General features: G+C 37.5%; 1 protein-coding gene across 14 annotated transcripts in view; it reads left to right on the forward strand.

Annotated features, from left to right (window-relative positions):
* The window catches only part of kcnma1a (potassium large conductance calcium-activated channel, subfamily M, alpha member 1a), a 148,170-nt gene that overhangs the window by 60,551 nt on the left and 63,719 nt on the right, over positions 1 to 23,900 (forward strand). For all 14 annotated transcript variants that reach the window (XM_042010215.1, XM_042010212.1, XM_042010209.1 and 11 more), the window contains exons 3-5: positions 8,113 to 8,174; positions 20,910 to 21,003; positions 21,619 to 21,730. In XM_042010215.1, the coding sequence (XP_041866149.1) occupies positions 8,113 to 8,174; positions 20,910 to 21,003; positions 21,619 to 21,730 (268 nt within the window). The remainder of the gene's footprint in view (positions 1 to 8,112; positions 8,175 to 20,909; positions 21,004 to 21,618; positions 21,731 to 23,900) is intronic.

Genomic DNA, 23,900 nt, shown 5'->3' on the forward strand with positions numbered 1-23,900 from the left:
ACCTGAGAGGCTTTCCCTCATAACGACCCCCTTCCCACCCTCTCCCCTGTTTATCACCATTTCTGTAGGCTAGGTGCAACAGTATGTGGGCAACTGTGTAATAAAGGCCACAAAGGTTAAATGGAGCCAGTTCCTGGGGTGCAGCAACATCTTATTTTGATTTATGAGACTGCATTTCTTATCAGAGATATATATTGAATAGATTGTGGGGAACGCTGTCAGATAATTTCCAGCCTTGTCCTGGATTTATGAGAGATGAAATGGTGCTGCCTGAAGGCTGGGTATGGTTGTAAGTTTGACTTTTGTAAATAAGGTTTAAGTTGCAGCTCTATATGATTATACATATGAGTGGTCACAGACTGTTCACCCTCCTGCAGCAAGAGAATATGCAAACATTCATTAACTGTGTCAGCCCAAAGGGTGCTGTGGAGAAATCCAGCTCTGCTTGCTTTGTCTTGTTGTTGGTTTGCACTTGCTCTGTTGACGTTGCTAAATTTAATTCAAAACAGAGACAGCTCTCTTGAAGTGTTATGTTTCCTACCATGTTTGTGTTGTCATACATAAAAAATATAGCACAAATTTCCAGTTTTGTTCTAATTCCAATTCAACAAATTGCCTTTCATGTGCTCTTTTTCATAAACAACCATGCAGTTAATAGCTTGTCCTTTGTATAGTCTGTAACTGCAGAAGTATTTAATCTTCTCATTAGGTTTTCACTTTAACACAATCCTCTGTTATCTTGGGTCTTGTCTTGACAAACATCCTTTTAGTTGTTGAAGTTAACTGTTATTTTAAGGCTTTGTGTATGACATTCTTCTGCTATTTTGTTAGTTTTATAAAGCTGTACCAGCCCCACCTTTTTGATCATATTTGGACATAAATGTAGAGTTCTTTCAAAAAAGCTGAACGGACAAAAGAATTTGTATGTTAGTCTAATATTTATTTAATAATTACACTATTTTTTAGAAGCACCAACATCACACTGAGCACAGGGAGTGAATCTAGCTGATGATGGAGAAGCTATTCTGACCTAAACGTTTTATAAGAGAATATATTTTGCTGTAATGATGAATGTCTGACTTTTCTTCTGGAATGAACAAAGCAATCATTAGTCATAGTAGATGCAAAACTAAAGTTAAGGTCATATTCATAAAGGTCATAAAATGTTCTTGACAGTATCCTGTCATATATAGGTCAGTTCATGTTGTAGAATTTCTTTAAATTAATTGAGCACTACCTTGAGTTATATTTCCAATAAGCTTTCACATTTTCATTTTTTGATGATGTTTCCATAAAGATGATAATTCTAAGTAGCATTTAGTGCTGAGTTTTATAAAGCTTGAATGTTTTCAAGAAATTTCAGGAAATTAATGGGTAAGGTCACATTTTTCTTGTCTGTCACTAAAGATAAAATGCTTATATATAAAATTGTAATATCTTTCCATTATTACAGTATTCTAAATAAATTCTTTGGCAGTTTGAATAGCTTCATTTTGTTTGTGCTGCCGAGCCTTACTATAGATGAATGATAAAAATGGCTCTTGAAGGACATGTAGGTGTCCTCTCAGCAATGCTTTATTCACCCGGCCCATTCCCCAGAGACAGTGGCTATATGACCTTGGGAGGTAACACAAAAGGAGCTGGCTGTGGAGGAGTCAGGCAGCAGAAGATATGATAAGAGAAGAAAAGACAGGACTGTGTTGCTGTGTGCATCATATAGAGCCCACAGTATTTTTCCCCTCCTCCACTCCAACATAACAAATCAGATATAAAAATCTGTTATCACCAAAATAAACTTGCACATTTAGCAGCTACTGAATAGTTCTGGATCTTGATCTTGAAGTTCCCAGAAATACTGACACATTATTATTACTTAAATGAATCATATTCATTATATTTATTACAGTAGACCAGTTTAGATGCACTTGTACTGATCTCTTTTTTAAACATTTGTTTTTAATTGTGATTTCTCCCAGCAGTCTTGTTGCCTATAAATTTTACACCGAGCTGTGCTCATCATCTCAGTCCACAGTATATTCTGACACACACCCCAGTGGAAACGGTTCCTGTTTTGTTTTTATGGCCTAATATAATTTCTAGCTATAAAGTTAGTATAATTCAAATTAAAGACCAATGTATTTATTTATTTATCTTTTACAAAATTAAGCACTATTTTTGGTGCTATATTTTAATGAAGGTGGCTTTCATGTCCCTGAAAGTTTATTTGAGGCAGATAGTATGAAGTGGGGTTTCCTTACAGTGCAGCACTGGCTTTTGTTGAGGATGCCTTGAAATCCAATAACTTATATCTTTTTTTAAATGTTTGATTTATTGTAATTATGTCAGTTTTTTTCACATTTTCCCAAACATTTGAATACCCAAAATGAAAAATGGATCCCCGTCAAATTCAACTTGTATAGCTTTTTTATATCAAAATTGTTTTTGTATACATTTGTAATATTAAAAAGATTTTATGTTTGTTTTAAGAGTTTTTATAATATTGAAGCAACAATTTTCATTTGTAGTCAACCATTCTTATTTTACATAATTGGTTGGATTGACAGCCTCCTAATAACTCCAGTCAATAAACACTACAATGGGATATCTAAGACAGCTGCCTTTCATTTTTAGCCCAGGAGCTCCACCTTCTATTACTGTTGGATTTAATAGTGATCAACCATGACAAAGAATTCTACAAGAAACCATGAGTTTCATGACGGAAATTAAATTATCTTGCATGATTAATTCACACAGGTGGTGACAAATTCTTACATCCAAACCAAGCGGGGCATAATAAGAGTACGATGGATAATTGCACATCCTGTGAGAAGAAGCAACTTGTGCTAGTTGACAAATATCTAAAATGAATCAGAGGATGTGGAAAAAGTGCTGCTGTAGCTCTTTATAAAGGTGACTTGCTTCACTTCTCTTGTTGCCTTTCAGTAGTAAACTAAGAACAATAGGAGCGCCATCTTACATGAAACCACACTTATACATCTATCCAACTATAATGTGCTGTGCACATAACGTAATGGTGGGAACTATAGTTCAAATAAGTTAACTTTTGATTAAATTCAAATGAGGAATATGTTTTTTACCAACATATGTCAGTATAGAAATGTAATTACAACATAAGACTATTATTTAAATATACATGGTTGTAACATCAGTCCTTCGTCAGAGTGAAGAACCACAGTAAAAATGTTTAATCTTTTTAATAATGTCCATGATAGTAACCGATACGATTGCCTGAGTGAGTTGGTATGGCTCTGGTACATCTTCTCTGTCACACAATCAGTAATTCGGGTTGAGTGTTTTTTCTGACAGTATGTCAGATCATATGTACATCTGTGTGGCTGTCTTTAGCCCCCTGCTATTTGAGCCCAGGGGAAAGGGGGGATCAGAATGTGTGCTGCAGAATGGATGCATGACATCAAAGTTTAATGGAGGTTTCATTTGTTGACATTTCCCTAGTGAGAAACTTACACTTTAACCTCATGCACTGTCATGTGATTCTATTTCCTTGTGGGTCCAGTTCTGCATCAACAGTGTGTACCAATGACTGATAAGCTAGGAGTATAGGTTATGAAAGCAAACATTTGGAATGGATGCTGATGTTTGCTCTGCTGTGCAAACATTGTGACTAGTTGGTGAGAGAGGGAAATCTGTTTTCTGTTTCAGTGTCATTTAAAATCCCTTTAGATCATGAATGAATATTTACTGACTGCCGCTTTTCTCATTTGCTTGAAATCTACTTTTAAAACTGATGCACAACATATTGAATGTGTGTGGATTTAAACCATGCAAAAGCAGAAACAGTACACAGATTTAGCCAGAGCTTTCCTTGGCTGTGGACCTCTGAAATCCTTTTTGGCTGCTGCATCAATCGGACATTTTGGAACTCTTCTCTCTGGCTAACCCACTGAGCCAGGCCGGATTAATGAACAAGCTTATCCCAGTGCCACACAGTACTGATGGGCATTCTTGACGTCCCACCAGGGATTCCTAATCATGTAATCTTGGGGAGCCCATCAGGATTCTGAGAAAGTATTTATTAAACAGGTTTGAGTGATAGCAAAAGCAAAACTTTTCTGGTTAATATTTCCTCTTGTTTCCTCCTTCACTGCTTCTCCCACAGGGCTGTTTGTTTCATCTGTTTGATAGCTGAAGCGTGTCCTCCTTTCAGAGCTGATGAGTGGTTTGTAAGGAGTCAAAACTGTGCTGTGTGCCATTGTTTTGCATGTATTCTCAAAAATCCTGCACTTCACCTTTTATCTTTTTATTCTGCGTTTTGTTCCATTTTGTTAAGCTATCGCCAAGAACTGTGGTTTACATGGCTGATGTTGTGGCCATGTATTGTATTGTTGTAGTCAAACAGGGTTTTTGAAAAACTATGTGTTTGATATCATGAATATTATGAACAAGAAAATGATCTAAATATTTGTTTCTCATGTCCACAAGCACCTAATTGTAGACATTTGGTTAAGTTAATTGAACAATCTCAAGTATGACTTATTCTCATCATGCTATGTTGACCTGTCCATACTAGCTCCCTTCTTTTAAAGCCCATTATAATTGAACTGTGACTCAAGAGGTAGGTGGTCAATTCCATTATGTCAACTTGTCTGGTCTAGAGTCAAAACGGTCTAAATTAATATTTTAATACTGCAATGAAGGAATTAAAGTGAAGCTATAAACTTGTTTTTGTAGCTGCACAAATAAGAGCCATATTTGTTTAATGTGTTTAATAGAATTAGCCAAATTAGCCTAAATTAAGGCATTCCTATCATGCAAAAACATTTAGATTGTTTAAAAAAAGTGTATGTGTAGGTGCTTCCTTTCTGTTTTACATGGAAAATGCCCTCCATGTTCCGTGAACATAAATTTAGAAAAGACAAGGGGCTTTGCAGCACTGCTCACTTGACCTGGGTCCTCGTTGGGAAATAATTATCCTGTACGCTGTCAGCCCATATCACCTGTCCCTGAAAGTCTGTTGTCACAGGATGAACTTTAGGGACAGAGGAAATTTTCACACATGATCGCTGTTAGAAAAAGGAAGTGGTGTGTAAAATTTTGGCCCAGTTTTAGGGCACTTCCACAGACAAGCCCCAATGCTTTGAAGAAGACTGCCAAATAAACTAACAGCATTAGAATCACACATCTGTTTCTATGTGTAAGTTATTATATGTTTACAATTCTGACGGTGTTATGTGAGAGCTGGAACCTGCTGGATTACTGGAACCTGAGACCCTCACATGGTAAAGTTCATGCACACATGCATACACACAGCCCTGTTTACACTTGCAGTCTTCTAGTATGCCTGCTAAAGTGCACCTTGGAAAACATTTGACAGATATAGCTTAGCGCTTTAAATATAGTAAAGGATACACCAATGAAAACCTACACGGCTATTAAAGAGAAAACTTAGACATCATGTCCGAATGCTGCTTCTCTGACATGATGCCGGCATCTTCCAGTTGGTAGCAGATATGACTCACCTCATCAGATATGAATCAGGAAACACGTGTATAAACAGCCTCTTAAAGTAATTTTGAATTTTTACAGACAAAGCTACAGCTATACTTAGCAATCCTTTAATTATTATTTTTTTTAAATCACAGGGAATACCCTGCTGCCCTTACCAGTCTTGAAGGGTTCCCTTGTTTCATACTTTAGTTTTGATTTACAGTGACACTTGCTCAGTTGGTCGTCTTTGGTAGGTTGTTGGTTTGAGGTCGACAGCTAGCCCTTGTAGATACTGTGTGTAAAGAGAGAGTGAGTGTGTGTGTGTGTGTGTGTGTGTGTGTGTGTGTGTGTGTGTGTGTGTGTGGTGGGGGGGATAGATGGGGTAGACTTGCTGTCACAGTTGAATAACTGGGTCAGTTAAGACGATGATGACGCTTCTTATCGCTTCAGTACATCGCTTGGTGTTCACTCTTAACTGCTCGTTCTTTTCAGCAACCGTACACTACTCAGTCATACTCTTAGACTCTTTTCCCAGCCCTCCCACTTCCTCATTTCATTTTAACTCCAGCTGTAGAAACATTAAGTTTCTCTATGGTAATTCCAATGTACACTTCATACATCTAAAGTAAAGGAGTTTTTTTCAATTTGTGTTTTGGTCAAAATGATGCCTCGCCACGTTAAAGGTGTTGGCGTGTCAATATTCACAGATAAAGACAAACTTTCATCTGTTGTTAGCCTGTCCTGAGATTTTCTGGCATCCAGAGAAATTGTTGAATCAGGTTCTGTTGACTGTACTCTTAGGACATTATTATTTTCTCATCTCAGTCTCAATTTGAACATTTTTTTAAGTATCAAAATAGATTGAGCAGAAGACATTTTGTCTACATTTTTCCAATAATTCCCATCAAAACCAGCTGTGTGCATTAACAACACAACATACTATAAAATATTTGTGTTATACAGGTCAGGATGACTAGATCATAAAAATAAAGGTGCCTTGTTAATACCTATGAGTTATGCCTGCTGATACCATTGTAAACCAGACACAAACAAACAAACAAAAAAAAAAAACCAAAAAAAAAAAAATGTGAGAGGAGAGACAGGGTTTAACCTTTATTATTTAATCTAAGTAGTCACGGACTAAGAAATTAAAATTTATAGATATATTTTCTTTTTTAAAAAGCTTTGGGTCATTGATTTAAAATATAGCCCCTTAAAAGATTCCATTTTACAGATTACAGCACACTATTATTTAGTTTACATACATTACATTACAGCAAAATGAAACAATACAAAGATAAAAAAAAACAAAAACAACAACAAAAACAAAAAAAACAGATCTACAAGAATCTACTCATAAGATGCAGTCTTGTGTGTTCTCAGTCCGGCTCCAGTACAACATTAAGTATACTGCTATTTGGATCAGAAAATGCATTATAATGGAAAAACCATAACCTGATCAGACCAATGGAGTGCCCAATATTTTAAAAGATTACTGTAAAGCCTTCTCCTTTGCTTTGTCTCCTTTGCATGGACCATTATTGATGTCTGGTTTGTAAGGTTATTCCTACCAGGGACACCATTGAGTCCAGAATTGCCATTGTCCTTCATTCAAACGGCCAACTATTAAAAATGCAATAAGATGGGGGATATTTATTTAATACCTCTTCTACAATGCATTGAATCAATACAAAGGAGCATCACATGAAAGTAATCAAGCTCCCATCATCAATAATGGATGGGAAAATCAGCAGGGACAGTGGGCTTCTTTTGTGAGATGGCTGAATGGGAGAAAGAACTGCTGGGGAGGAACCATTATGCATCGCTACACTGGTCAGCTGTTGCGAACATGATGATTATGATGACCATGGTGATGATGTTAATGTGAATTAAAATGGTGCCAAGTGCCCTTTGCTGGAGGAGATTATTGTGGCACCAGTTCTTTCAGCTGTGTGGTACACGTGGAAGCTTAATATATAAAAAAAAAAAGCTTTAGTTTTCCTTGCTCCTAAAATATAATTTTTTTTAGATAATTTGAGTCTTTTTAGGTCTATAAGTTGTGTTTTGATTACATGATTACACAGTTTTAAGATAATAATTTCTACGTTGAAAAGATGTATAAATGCTGGACTACTGCTGGACTACTGATACTGCTCCTGACTTTAATCAGGTGATAGTCACTGACAGAAACATCACACCAACCAATGTCCAGCACAGGTTACACTTTGCACAATACAAACCTCGACTCTGCTTAGTGGCTGAGAAGTGCATGTCAACACTTGATAACTGTGTTTATGCACTTTTGATGAAGCACTTCCCCTCAGCACCCTAAACACATGTTGTTGCTGCACTTCCCATTAGTTGATCTTACAAATTTGTGTCCTGTCTTTGCTTTGTGGTCATGGCTTGATTTTACACTGCCTGCATTCAATAGGTTGTACTTGCTGACAGACAGGGAGTATTCATTATTCAGGGCATCTATTTTGAAAATTCTGCAACCTGCAGTAGGGATGTCACTGTGCAATTACAGCTGCCTTTTGTGTTCACTGCAGCTGAACAAAACACTTTCTTTACTATCTACTACATTAAGTCGAGAAACTTATGTCAGTCGTGCATTAAAATATTCCTGTTTTTCTCTCTCCTCAGGTGGTGTTAGTGTTTGCACTCAGCATCGGGGCCCTAGGAATATACTTCATAGACTCCTCAGAGTAAGTACCAATATGATATATGTACGGAAATAAGTCAAATTATCAGTCATATTCCCGTAGCTATACTGATGAGAAATAGGAAAAAATTGCTCTGAATGTACAATGCTTTATTATTGTATTGGCCTACATACTATATCTTAATAGTAGCTGTATATGTGTACTTTTCTTCCTCCTATGAGTACAGGCTTTAAAAGAAAATACACATATTCACACCCCCACAAGGACTCTGAAGACGCAGTGTTCACACATACTATAAGGAGACAAACATACACATCTGCATCTGAGGTTTTGTCAATGAGAGACCCATTAGTTTCCATGGTAACAGAAAAACTTAGTGTATGTGTAGAGAAGCAGGCTCTATGTGGAGCTTAGGATGTGTATTTTGTTGGTTTATGTGAATTCCTAGTTGGCAGTCTTCCAGAGACAGATTGCAGGCCTGGCATCTCTCCTGCATCCATTGTGGTTACTTTAACACCATCTTGACTCAAACTGTACCTTTAAAGAGAGAGTTTAGGATTGCAGGATTCTCTCTGGTAGAGATGTGGTCTGATTGATATTGGCTGAAAGTTTTTATAGTTTAAAGAGTCAAGATGCCAGGGCATCAGGTGAATATATAGCAGCAGAGAGGAGTAGCTAAATTTTTTTTTACCAGCCCAATTTGTTTAAATTGGCTGTATAATGTATAAACAGTGATGTTGTGTATGGTGGTTTTTTGCTATTGCTGCAACCCCTTGAGTACGCTTACTGAATAGAACAGGAAACAGGGACTAATCTGATCCCCCATCCGATTCAGGGACTCAAAGTACTGTTGATCTTCTTCAGTCTAGAGTACACAGCTTCCACACGTCAAATAGGCTCAGAGTTGTGATTTCTTACCTGATGTGCTCCTCCACATACTGCAGTCTGCTGCTGGTAAGCCCCAGTTTTTAAGACTGATTTCTTCCTTTTGCAGAAGCTGATGGAAGGAGTGTTTACATCACTCACATGAATAAAAGTAGTGTTACATGAATATAAAAATGCCCAGTTAAAATCAACAATCATACATTTAAAAAAAAAAAAAAAAAAATCCAATTTCAGCAAAAGAAGAATTGTTAGCAAAATAATGAACACATGTTAACCTGTACATGCAGATTTAGTCCTTGTTATTGATATATATCTACATACAGCACTACATAGTGATAGTTATGAATAAATTAACAAACTAAATAAACAAATGAATAGTGTCCAAGCAGCATGCTGCTTCATAAACTATTTTATGCACAGGATGTTTAGGTAAACCAGAGGGTTATTGAATAAAAAAGATGAGAAGAAAAAACAAAGCTCTAATCTAATACCTTTTTCTCTGATGTGATATATCTTTTTAGCGATATACTACACCACCATTTTGAGATACCAAAAGTTTCATCAACTACGTATATATTATGTAATATGATTTAATCCTTAAGAATCTGTTGTATTTTTATAGTTTTTCTCTTATCCAAGGCATTGTATAAAAACATCATAATATCACCTGAAAAAATACTCTCAAATAAATACTACAAAGCTAAATGTATGGCATTTCCCTCTGTAGTGTGGAAAGTTGAAAATAAATGCTTTCATGTCAACTGTATTACCTAAAAACTAAATTGAACTCCCGAATAAATATACTTTTTCGATACCAACACTGTCTGCAGTGACTTTAATGTGCTATACTACACATGAACAACTGTGATCCATCATATTGTTTCCAAATAAGCAAACGCTGATCGGCTTTTGACTTAAAAATTACATAAAAATGTGTGCAAGTGGGCACTAAATGCTCGTGCCTTTGACTGCGCTTTATTTCATGCACCACTGATTTATCAAAACAGAGCTTCAGCTATTTACTGCAGTGCCTGGAGTTATGGAAGGTCGATTGCAAAGGGACCAGAACACATTGACCGTATTTACTTTGTCATCATAGTTGTTCCTTTGTTGGATGCTGTGCAGGATTTTATCGTGAAGTAATGACTAGCTTCTGTAGTTTGTTTTCGCTTTAATATGAAGTCTGTTAACTGTGAAATTATGTCCCTAAGGAAAGCTAGATTCTAAAACACCAAGAGATACTGTATAAAATCCTCCAAATAGATAAATCTAAATTGCAATCCAACTTGTTCAGTCTTATCTCTTCACAGCAGGAGAAAATTATTCGTGGCATAAATTCAGTTACCCATTTGTACCTCAGGATAAAAACCTTTACTTCCTCTTCCTCGCTTTATATATTCTGCTGTTGCTTCGTTTTTGCTTTTCATTGCCTGCAGCATTTCTTTTAAAACAAAAGTTAGGATCTAGATGCAAATTTGCATCATGTAAAAGTTTTAACCTGCTTCTAAAACTCAGATCTCCAAGGATTAAAGTAATTTATGTATTAGATTCATTCACTGACCTCAATAATGATCAATAACTAGTGATGAATCATTAATGCTTTCAATAAGGGTATAGCTTGACCTCAGATGTTATCAGCCTTGCTCCTGTATATATTATGCATTACAACTGGAAAGTTACTGATGCTAAAAACGCCTGATCTTGAAAGTTGTATTGCATATTTTTGTTATTTTATACATGTTTCCACATGTTGTACAGCAATTCGTTCATCACTTGTTGAAGGCTGTACACTATCTATAAAATAGGCTTTGAAATCAACCAGTAGTACCTGGCTAAGCCCATGGTTATCCACTTCTTTACAGACAATGCCACACTATTAGGCATCAAAGAAGGAAGACTAAAAACAACATATGCAGAAGTGCTTCATGTCACAACTTTGGCATTTAGGGTTGAAAAGGGAATATATTAAAGCACTGTTCAGTTTCAGATCAGGGCTGCAGTTTCTCCCTGTAATATTTCATCATTGCATCTAGTATGTGTCTGTATGAGTTGGCTTCCCAGAAGCATTGCCCTGATCTCTCTGTGCTCCCATTAAGCCAAGGCCCCTCATCATCGTGATTAGCTCCAGCTTGTCACTGGAGTGTGCACATGCTCTCAGTGGGGCTGCATTGACATCCTAAACAAGGCAAGGCATGTGTTACAACTTTACATTGACCACAGCAACAGAAGCCTCTGATGTGCTTGACACCATCTGTTATATGTCAAAGAACTGACCTGACATTTTATGTCTTTTCAACTGTCTTCTGAGACAGCTTTTGTCCCAGATGGAATATCTTGCAAAAGATATTGACTATCAAAAAGAAATGTTTACTACTTACAAATAAGTTAATATACTTGCTGTGCTTATACTACCTGTTGCAATTAAACAGGTAACTTTTGCAGCCTTTGACCTTTGTGAAATTTCCAATCTAAGCTTAAATTCCTCACAAGGACACATTCATGTATGCACAGTTCTGCTCAGATAAGCATTTTGTAAGCATTTCTGATCGAGGTTGGGCATGCGCTACAATGATGCTCACATGGTAAAATTGCTCTACAGATGACCTTCACTCATCCCGCCCCATCCTCCTTACCATTAAATGATAATGACCAAGGGATCAATGAGCACAGATTTATAGGTTACCCTTTTAATGGTAGCAATTACTCTGGCAAATATTGAAGGTACACACTCATGAGTCATTCAGGCTCAATGGTTTACTTTTTAGCTTTGCCTCCAATCTGTTATTTTGGCCATTGGATGAAGTAAACATCATTCTGAAATTGTCTGTGAAAAAGGCAACACAAATGGAAGGAACAATGGTTCAGTCCCTGTGGTAACGGTGAAAAGAGACATTTGGTGGAATGAGTGCTTATGGGTTGGATCTTGGGAGGCTGGAGCTGCATGATGGGCTTTTAAATCTACTTCAGTGATGCAGAATAGTTCCTTGGGGGCAAAGACACAGAAACATACACATGCACACACATATTGTATACACACTTGATAAAATCCTGAAGACAATATACCTTTGTGGAGAACTGGCATTGGTTTCCTATGAGGTGTTTTGTTTTCACCTCTGTGCAGGTGGGGCTTATGTTTGCCAGTATTCATAAAAACACATTTTGAAAGGAGAGACTTTTTAATTGGATGCCCACCCTGTTAAGCTCCGAGATTACAGTCACTGGCTTGGCAACCATGTTGTTGTTAGGAGAACTGTTTTTTGAATGAAAAGTAATGGCAATGTGGTCGCTGAAAATGACCGTCCATCTGCTTATTTTCACAAAGTGGTTGTTTATCACAGTACGCATGATAAATCATGATAAGACACTGCCTTTTCTATCCCTCTGCAGTATCTTCACTTGCCAAACTGATGCTATTTTGGTGATGTTTTCAATGGGAGGATACTGCATCCTCTCCCACCCACATCTGAATCTGCTTTAATACCTTGCCTCATCCCTTATCCTTCATCCCTTCCTCTTCCTCCTCTCTTCTCCCATGAAACAAAGAAGAATGTAGGACAAAGTCTCTGCAGGCTGCTCTTAAAGGGATGCCCTTGTTCCTGTTCCACTTCTGTTTCTATTTCTCTTGTCTCTTGATCCCATGGTGCCACACATGCCGACTCGTGCGTGAACACTCATGCATAGTCACGTTAACTTGCAGAAGGGCACATGTGGATACAGGCTCACAAGTGCTATTTTACACTTAGAGGCCTCATAAGCAGAATCTTGTGGCTGTAACTCTATCATTAGTGTGTGATCATTGTCAGCAGTGAAAAAAGAAACAGTGGCTAATGACTAATTAATGGGGTAAGGTGAGAAATATGGCAGTTGAGTAAGACAAGCTTGGTAGACTTTGTGGCGATGAAGGGTAGCCTATAAAAGGACCTCTCCTTCTTAAGGTGATGACAGTACTTGGATGTTGTGTCTGGAATACTTCTGTCTCGACATGGATCAGAGACGACTGTGTAACCACGAGGAGACTTTATTCATAGTGGATACCATGCACCAATAGAGCCCTCGGATTTAATCCACAAGTTGTACGAATAACGTGATGACTGAATCATCATCAAAACATAAATAGCCATCAATCATATTCATAGATAATCTTTTGTGTTATAGAACATCACATTTGTCATTAAGGAGCTTCTGCCCAACCTGATGTTGCAGAAGGTTGGGTACACAAAAGCATCTGGGAAGTTGTCTTTTTGAAGAGAGGCAGGCACTTTAAGACAATACTTGGCAGGTGATTGGATGAATCAGCATGCCATTGTCAATCCAAAGCAAATAAACTACCAGCAGAATTAAAGTGTGATTTGACAAAACCAGTAAAGAAAAGAGCAAAACATACTCTCTATTAAGACAATGACATTATTTTCCTGAAACTACAACCAGGCTGCAGGTGAGTATTCAGATATTTACGTGGTTTATTTGCTAATAATAATTCAATCATAACAGTGTTCAGACATCCATGAAAAATTACATCAACTACAGGTGCAGTGTGTGCTCATACATCTGAGTTTTAAACCTGATCGAGATGTAAACAGATGTGGTTATTTAGGGATGGCAGTTCAAATTCTGTCTGACAAAATGTTTTCTTATAGGCCCCTCCCTAAACACTTAGACAGAGACAATAAATGGTGTCTAAAATATTAAATTTTTCAGTGTGTTAGCAAAATAGCTGACAATACATGACAAAATGTAACATAACATTTCAGTGTCAAAATAAATTGGAAGAACACACCATTGGAAAACTGTCATTCTGATTTTGAACACTGATGCATGCATCTGCTTTTTTATGCTGAAAGTAACAAAAATACTAATTCTACAAGGAGAATATGGCTTTGTTGTCATCTTTGCTCTTATTAAAGAAATACTTTCCAATTCTCATGGTGCTACAGCACCATTGCTGACAGTCATCATATCTAAGAGCCATCTATACCTCCCAGAAGATCTACTTGTTAGTCCAAACTGCTTTGGAAAAATTATTTTTCTATGTCCATTATCTTTTGTACCTCAAGAGAATCTAGACAACTCATGTGGTAACCTTGCTAATTGCTTTTGGTATCTCACAAAACTCTTGTTAATCTTGTTTAGCCCGCATGTATGAAGCTATACAATAATGTGATGTATAACATGCTAGCCGTGAAGTAGCATTCAAATGAAAAATATGTCAACATGTATTGATAAATTTATAAACACAGCATGAAATGATTATAGTCTAATGTAAGAAACTGGAAAATGACCTGCTAAGTCACCTTTACCTCTGTTTAAAACTTACCATGGGGACCTTTGAATTACCATGGCAACTTCAACAGCCTCTTCCCCCCTCTCATCTTGTACTATTTTGCTCATTGTGGATATTTTTAGATCCAGCCATGAAAACAACAGGAACCACTTCAAAACATTCCATTAACTTAATGAAGTCCAGATGAAACTGAAATGTAACATTTTTAGAAATCTGAATCCATGGTGCAAATAAATGTTTTCTCTTGTAATCCACTTGTGAAGCACTTGCATATTTATTAAAAGTGACCCTATTATATTAACATTGTTACACAAAGCTTTTGTTCTTTTCTATTTACTGTGGGGCACCTCACCTCACACACACTCAATTTTTTTATGATGCTTAGCAAATGATTATATATAATTTAAAATAATAATAAATGGTTTGATTACAGTTCTCCAGATCAGCGCATGCATTATGCAGAGTCACTAGCTGTTTAGCTTCAGCTACACTATTGTATAATCATTTTACTGACTTTGGTTTTATTTACACCACAGTTCTGGAAGCAAAAAAGGGTCCAAGTAGTAGCGAGGTGGACATGATAAAGTATTTTTAGATACATATTAGAATATAATAGGATAAAGTAAGTATTTTTGTGATAATATAAGGGGATTTTTAAATATTTGCTCACATGTATTATTTGTAATTAGATTGTATTTTTTATTTTGTTTTGAAGGAGGAGTAATGTCATTGCACCTAAAGATGTTTTGAAAAAAATAAACAATAAGAGAGGGTTTGGTCCTTTTTTTATTTTGCTTTTGGTTCATTATCTGAATTATGGTTTGTTTTAGTGATGTGATATTTTTATTCACAGACTATTTTACACCAAAATAAATTATGCCTTTGTAGTAGAAATACTCGTAGTGGGGCACAAGTCATTTGTATTCACGTGAAAAATTGAGTCTTCTATTTTTAGCTTCCCTAGAGAGTTTTTATTTGTCCGTTGCCCTTGCAGGCACTTAAGTGTTTCTTAGTTTAGTAATGGTGGCTTGACCTAAATCAATCATTTAAGTAGAAATCTGGCTGTCTTTCTGCTTCACGGACTCCTCCTTGCTGTGTCCCTTACACTGACATTCACTACTCTTTGAAGAGATACTGTATGGTAGCCAACCCCAACCTTGTCTTTCTTTCTTTCTTTCTTGCATCTGTAATCTTGCTAAAAATAATCCTTTCAGTCTGTAACAATTTAAAATGCATGTGAACTTACTGGAGCAGCAAGGCATTTGTGAGGCATGAATAATGACTCAGATTTGGTGTGTGTTGTGCTGTGATTGTGAGCATTAGCAAAGAGGGTAGCTGTGCATTGTTATTGTTTTCTCAGGGGGGACCTTGCTGTTACTCCTGCAGTTATCCAAGGTCATGTGCAGGCTGATGAAGGTCTGGCTTGTGCTGACTGACTGAAGGTGTTTAGGACTATTTTTAGAACATCATCATCAACATGCTCTGTTGCCCTTGAAAACAAATGAGTTTTACCTCTCTGGTTGTATTCTCCAGAGGCAGGTTCTGGTCAGAAGAGGTAAAGGTGGAGAAGAATTTTATGTTCTGAAGTAGACCCCGCCTAATCTCTAAATGTCTTGCTGCTGTCTTTCTGTCTTCCTCTGCCCCCCTGCTTTTCTCCTTTTCTTGTCTCCTCCTCCCCCTGTCAGACAGGGTAGTGTAACCCCTCGCTGTGCCAGCGCTTAAGGAGTAATAAGAACTGTGGCAGATCTATTTTCTGCAGGACATTGGCAGCATGTGGCCAGGGATCCCTTGTGATTGCGGAGTGTGACTTGACATTGAAAGGAGGAACAAGAATTTTGACTTGTCTTACCTTCTATTTTTGAGGGAAAAACACAATAACAGAAACAGCTGTACATAACAATAAAAGCCATTACAAGCTATTTCTAACATTTTTGAGAAGATCATAAAGCTTCCCATTCTGCCTAGATGTGCCTTTTTATGCACGACTTCCATGCTTCCATGTTATAGCATAATAGTGTCACATCTGGACATTCACCCATAAGAACATAGTTTTCAGTAGCATTCACTTAAATCCTGTAAAGAGTTGTTGCCATCATAGTATTTTGTGTAATCACAGAACTCACAGTTTATTGCTGCTTAAAGGAGCAGTGTATAGGCTTTACTGACATTAGTGGATTAATAGCATATTGCAACAAACTGACAATAATTCATCTTCTCATCATGGTGGAAGCATTGTGCAATGTGATGAAGAGGACTGATGCATGGATCCTACCAAAGTGTCTGAGAAAGTCCATTAATATTGATGTGTAAAGAGTTGCCTGATCGTGTCTTAAGAAAATGAGATCAGTTAGGATTAGAATTCTATTTAAGGACTGGTTAGGTTTGGGTTACAATGTCAGGGTAAACTAATCAGATAAGAGCAGATCACACCTTTCCCACCCTGATAAACAGAACATTTAGATCCCAATCCATTTCTATGGTAAATGGTCCGTATTTATATAGCTCTTTACTGCACCTGGAACGATACCCAAAGCGCTTTACATCATACCACATTCACCCATTCACACACACATTCACGCACTGATGGCGGAAGCTGCCATGCAAGGCGCTCAACCACGACCCATCAGGAGCAATTAGGGGTTCGGTGTCTAGCCCAAAGACACCTCGATTTGGCCGAGGATCGAACCGGTAACCCTTGGCTGACAAGACGACCGCTCTACCTTGCTGAGCTATGCCGATATATATATATGGCTCATTCTGTTGTTGCAAAAAGACAAAGATTCATTACTGACATTCATTACAAACACGATTTGAAATATTATAAATATTATATTACATTTTTCCAATAGATCCCCTAAATGGTATGCTCAATTCAGACCTGTAACAACGTTGTTATACAGCGTTGGCACCTTGTTAAGATTGTCAGGGGAGCTGGCTTTGCAGCGCTGCAGCTTTTAAATGCTCTACTGCGTTCACTGGGTAGGTCCTAAGTTTGTCTTTTACCGGTGCTGCCATATAGTTCATTGTCAGCGATTTTGGAGAAAACAACTGCCTGCTGGGTTGGAAATTACATTGATGAAAGCTCTGCTTTCAGTCTGTAGTAAGGCTTTAGATTAAAATTAAATAAGTTTGTTATAAAAAATATATATATAGATTTTTCCTTGCTAGCAGAGATAAGGTGGCTGATTATTATGACATCTGTGTGAGTTGCATTGTCTTTTTGTGCTTTGTAAACACATTAAGCAGCTCTGCAGTGACAGAAACTCCTCTATGCTGAACCAATGAGGACTTCATTTCTAATTGTGATCTTGAGATAATAAGAAACCGCTCAAATTGCTCAATTTACCTTCCCCATACCTTAGTTAATGATAAGCTTTATCATTAAACAGTGCTCCTAAGAATTACTGAACTGAACCTTTTTATGTAGTACTTTTCAAACTCAAGGGCAACCTAAAATTCTTTACTGACCAAAAGCAAAACTTATAAGGAAACAATTACGTTAATAAAACCAAAAGCAAAATGTTGGCAGCATTTATTTTACATTACAGTAATTTGAAAATGAAAGTAAAAATGTAAATAAAAGCAAAAAGGGTTGAAAGTACACACAAGTACGGAAGCCTAGAATGGCCAGGCTCAAATGTTATTGCTTTTTTAATTGTTATCTTGACAAAACAAGTTTTTTTTCTTATAATCTTGAGATGACCAGGGCTGTTTTCCCATGGAAACGGGATAATTTTTCTTGTTATCTTGTTTCTCAAAAACAATCTTTTGGTCAAAAACAGACCCCATAACTGCTGAGGAGGGAAGTCATGGTGTAGATAATTCTGTGAATGATTGATGGTAAAACTTAACTGTCAGACACATTGCAATTTTGACAGCTTGCATCTGTCGCTGGCTTGACTGTACAGAGGTATTCCAGTATAGAACAGGTCTGTACTGGGATGACCTTGGACCCACCAGTTGAGGCATTAGAAGAGAAGAGGATGATGGATAAGCTCTCAACCATGACAGTCCTCGTCCCTACCGTCCCACACCCCTCCTGAACATTGACAGCCCTGCAGAGCTCCCTCAGTGACAGACTGCTGCACCCAAAGTGTGGAAACCAGCACAGCATCAAGTAGACCACAAACACACTTAATAAAGCCTATAAATTTTACAAGTACATACTTTTTTCCCTTTTTTTCCCCCAAAAATTCTTATAAATTAACAACAAGTAGGTTTCTGGGGGGGACTCTGTAAGGACTTGTATTTGTTCTCCAACTACATGTGGGTTCTCCAGCAGCTTCCTCCTACAGTCCAAAGACATCCATATAAGGCTGATTTGAGTCTCTAAATTCTCACGAGGAGTGAATGAGTGTCTGATTGAATGTTTGTCTCTCTGTGTTGGTTCTGTGATGGACTAGAACAGCTACAGTCCCCTCGTGACCCTGCATTTCAATAATTTATTATCTTAAGAAAACAAACTTTGTTTTCTCATGATAACTGGATAAATTGTCTTTTCATTACGGGATAATAATGTTTAAAAAAAACACATAGGCCCTCTCACCTTCCAACTTATATTGAATAAACAGATCAATAAATTAAATATAAAGGTTTTGAGCTCTCACCCAAACGCAGAAGCTGTAAACTTGAAACTCAATTTTTATTTCATTAAATGTAACAATGCCACAATTGAATGTCTGCATTCATGTTCCTTAATGTAAATGTATTCTAAAAATATAATAGAGGTAATCTGTGCGTGTATCTGTAGTAGCGGTCAAAAGTTCATTACTAAAACCAAGTTCTAAGTGTAGCCATTGTGTTGTCCTATAAAGCAAAATCAAGACACATTCAATGAACCACATAGACCCTGCTGTGTGCCGCCATGCTTTCCCTGTGTTACCAAGAATGCTTTAGGTCATGTGACTGTCGATGAGCGGTTATTCAGAATTAGGCCAGAGCTGGGCCTGAGGGGAAGTTCCTCAGTGACCACTCCAAATGGTGTCTTCAGTATGCACCATCTGTGCATGTGTGTAGATAGGGGTATTTATGCTTATATGTGCATGTGTGTTCATGTGGTTTTATGAATGTGGATGAATTGACATACACAAAGGTCTATGAGCATTAGCAAACGTTGTAAAGGAAGGAGACATGAGCAGAGTGTGTGGATGGGCGTGAGGCCTGTTTGAACCTGCTGGCCACAGTTTATATATGTATAAAAAAAGAGTGCAGGAATATGGTGCAGGCAGCTGTATGTGTGATTCCTAACACTGACATGCTTATGTCTATGAAGTCATATAGAGATGCAGCTGTTGGCTAGATAAAGGAGTATTTTCCCCGTTTATCACCATCTTTGAAGAATTTAAAGCATGATAATCTCTGTCTAAAGTCTGATAGTGCATCATGAGAAAATGCCTTAAAAAACATCTTTTTTTTAATCAACAGTTGAGGCATTGCCCCAACTCATTCTAAATATCCTGGCACTGCGACAGAATTTCATATCATCTTTAAGATCACATCTGTCCTTAGGATATGCTGAAGAAAGGCCATGCGATCATGAATTTGAAGTTAGATCATTCTCTTCAAGCAGTCTGTCTTCTTCAGATGCAGTCAACCACAATAACAAAGCGTTGTGTGTTAAAATCTGATGCTATGCGGAAGATGATAAAAGCCTGCTCAATTTTCCCTCTGGAAGTCGTCATCAAGCAGTAAACTCTATTCCAAACTCACACTGTGCCCCTATGGGCTCCTTGTATTCAAATGCATGCTAATTTATTCTTTAAATATAAGACTTGTAACTGTTTACACTTTTAAAAAGTGTGGCTTTTCTCACCAGTCTATGCATTCCCAAAGGTTGCCTATGGCCAGCCCAGTCATGATGCGTATTCATAATTTTCCCACTGTGGGATTTCCTTATTACTCAGGAGGAAAATGCTATGGGCCCATGATCATGAAATATGGGATGGGCCCATTACCTGTTATTGGTTTTGTTGAGGACATTTACTTCCTAATGGTTAATCATCTCACTGTAGATATCAAGATGGGTTGTATGTCAGAACAGACGGATCTCAACTCATTTATCATCATCTGCTCTTAAAGCAGCACCGGCTCACTATTGCAGTCTCTAAATGAGGAAATATCTGTTGGAAGATTTTGGGGTTTGACAGACTGTAAATAATTCATGCATGCTGAAAGTACTGTCACATCAAAGCAACTATGAACTTCAGTTCATTTTCAGCTGTTTCATCTGTGTGTGATTGACTCTCCAGCTAAGTCTTTCATCTGGCTCCCGACCCCTTACGGCTCAGTGGAGGGAATTCAGCCGGTTATTGAAACTCAGCCAGTTAACTGATGTTACTGTAATTAAATAAGAATTTTTTTAATTCTATGCTTTTAATTTAACATTGATCAAATTGTTTAAGGTTCACCAACTGAGGTTTTCTAAGTAACTGCTTAAATCATCAGTCAGAATTAATTGACATTTACCACTTAAAGTTTACTGCTCTTCATAACAGTTTCTTATCAGTCCTCTGAGATGAAGTGATAAAAGATGGAATAAAGGCTGGGACTATTTTGCATGTACTTAATTAAATTGGTTTAACTTACACTCTTTGTCTGTCTCTGTGTTCCAGTCCTATAGAATCCTGCCAGAACTTCTACAAAGATTTCACGTTACAGATCGATATGGCTTTCAACGTCTTCTTTCTTCTTTACTTTGGCCTACGGGTAAGCTGGCACACATGTCTGCATGCTCACACCTGCACACCAACATATTCTCAATCATACTTGCACACATTGTGCATGCTTCTTTACATTGTATTGAGTGCAGTAGCGATATGCAGACAAAAATGTTGTTTTACATAAATAAGCATCCTACAGAAAGCTTCATTATTCATTAATACCTCACTATCCATTTTTTTGTTTCAGTTCTCTAATTTTAGTCTCTTTATTTACAAACTTTGATAAAACATTTTTCTTTCAGAACAACTGATGATGTTTGCATACACCCACTCAGGTCATCTACGAATACTCACCCAGCATGCCTTTAGTTTGAAGTAACACTGTTGTAATGATGTTGCTAGCATGGCTGTCATGCCACAGCAGCATTCCAGTGATGCAAATGCAAGTTTAACATCCCGAATGAATGAATAAATAAACTCATAAGCTGCTTACACCACCATCCGTTTGCATGACTCAGCAAGCGTGGGGAAGCTTTCAGCGTTTTATATAGTATGTCAGCATTGTCACAGAAAGACACAGGAGTTTGAAAATATGGCGTTTTGTGTAAAATTAAAAGTTCACAGTCATGTTGAGTGCCATATTTGTTATTTTTCCTGACAGTTTATAGCAGCCAATGACAAGCTGTGGTTCTGGCTGGAGGTCAACTCAGTGGTCGACTTCTTCACTGTTCCTCCAGTTTTTGTCTCTGTCTACTTAAACAGAAGCTGGCTCGGTAAGTTTGTGCATCTCTGTCAGGTGTGTGTTTTATAAAGCCATTTTTAGCTCTTGTCATGTCTCTCACCACACTTGCACTCCCATTTCTCTGTTTGTTTTTTCCCACCCTCTATCTTTGCATGCCACCCCTCCTTTTATCACTCCCCATCTCTTCCTCTCTCTCTGCCTCCAAGTCTCCCCTCTGCCCCACCCCCCTTACTAGGGAGCATGTCTCTGAGGCCCTTTTGCTTGGGGCTGCAGTCAACTTTCCCTCATCATAAGAAGTGACAGGGCTGGGCTCCTCTGATGTTTCAGGGAGCACAGACAGCAGAGTGAATGGACTAATGGGAGAGAGAGTGACTCAGAATGCTTCTCTGTCTGTGTGTGCATTTGTGTTCTAGATTCATTAGTAATTGTTGTTAAGGCAATACACCTGGAATACCTCACAGCAGTCCATAACTGCCATCTAATGGGCTCATTCACACCCACACAAAAAAGTGCACGCGCACAAGCATGTGTAATCCTTGCATATACTTATGTACACACTCATGCATGAGCAGACTGGAAAACACCCTAACCTGCATTACATAACGACCTACTTTTCCCACTGTGTTCAGAGAACTGTGACCTAAATTATACTGCAGTAAAAAGAGTTTCTTTGTAGGTGTGTTTCTTTTTCGGGTGCATTGCCTCTACTTTTAAAAACTACATAAAGAAGAATGGGCAACTAAAGCTAATCTGCCACTCCATTGTTGTTGAACTTCTCAGACTGTTGAATTAAAATGTTACAGCAGAAGACATTTTATCACACCAATATACATTTAAATTAAATACCTGTTAACGCTCTTAGTCTCATTGATAAATGCTAAAATAATTAAACTTCCTATTTGTATTTGAGGGTCCTTCCATTAACGAAACTAAATAGTTAAGCACACTGTACAGGTTTTGTTGTTGTTTTTAACTCCCTGATGGAATCTCAAAAGCAATGAAGTGAAATTAAAGTATAAATGCCTTGCGTCTGAGTTGATGAAGCCTTCTTAAAAAGTTCCCAGTGGTCCACAAATTTCACAGGATACGAGCTGTGTAATGAATAAGAAATAACCAAGTCAAGTAATCTGGTTTCTGGTATTCATGATGTAAGGTGTCCTTGTCTCATCCCAAGAAAGCTGCTGGTGTTAGGGCCTTGATTAAGATGATGAAAGACTGTGAAATTGTGGTCTGACTGCTGGCTGATATTTTATGGTGAATAATTACCTATCATTTTTAAATACCTCAAGTTTGACTTGATGTAGAGGGTAAAGATGCTTATGAAAAGAATGCAGCTGCTAAGTTTGTTGTGTCATAAATAGAAATATTGTTTTTGAGAGAGGCACTAGATTCCAGAGATAATCACTTGTATACTTGTAAACATTACTTTTGAAGAAGGGAGAATCTTGGAGGCATAATTTATAATAATGAAATGATGAAAATGAAACTATCAAGAATAGTTTTGTGAACCCAGTGAAATTACCAGAACTTCTGAAGTGATGTGTTAGAAAATGTGTTACATGTTGTTTGACACCAATACCTAAACCTCATCCTGGGTGTGAAACATGGTGGAGGGAGTATCATGGATTGGGGTCCCTATAGTAGTACTCAACCTGTGTGTCTTACAGTCATTGATTTAACAGTGAATGTAAAAGTTGTATAAAAGGCAACTTTACTGGGGAATTTCAAGGCAGTAGTGTACAACCTGTAGATTAGGAGTAGTGGGGTGATACAACCAGACAAAACCCCCAAAAGCACAAGTAAATCCACAATATGATGTTGGAAAAACACAAAAATGAATGTTTTTCAGTGCAGTTCAATCTAAACCTCCTTGAAATTTCGCTGGGAATAGGAGTTTAGATTCTATTTGATTGTTGTGGTTTTTCTGTTAAGCAGTGTAGGTTTATACTCAATATATTCAATAGACACAAAAAATACAACTGTTTCAGAGTTCCTTTTGGTATTGCTTGTCTGTAAATGTGGCTTAGCTGGCGATTAGGCTACATTTTATTTAGAAATCTCAGAAATTCAAAAGAAAAAAAAAAGCTTTCTCTTGTGGCATTTCTTTAAACCTTAGTTTATTTTACCTGACATGTATAACCACAGCACCGTAAGGTAACTGAACTCCCACTGCCAATGTTAACTTGTCATGTTCTTGTCTA

The sequence above is a fragment of the Melanotaenia boesemani genome, chromosome 16, assembly GCF_017639745.1.
Source record: "Melanotaenia boesemani isolate fMelBoe1 chromosome 16, fMelBoe1.pri, whole genome shotgun sequence".
Classification (NCBI taxonomy): domain Eukaryota; kingdom Metazoa; phylum Chordata; class Actinopteri; order Atheriniformes; family Melanotaeniidae; genus Melanotaenia; species Melanotaenia boesemani.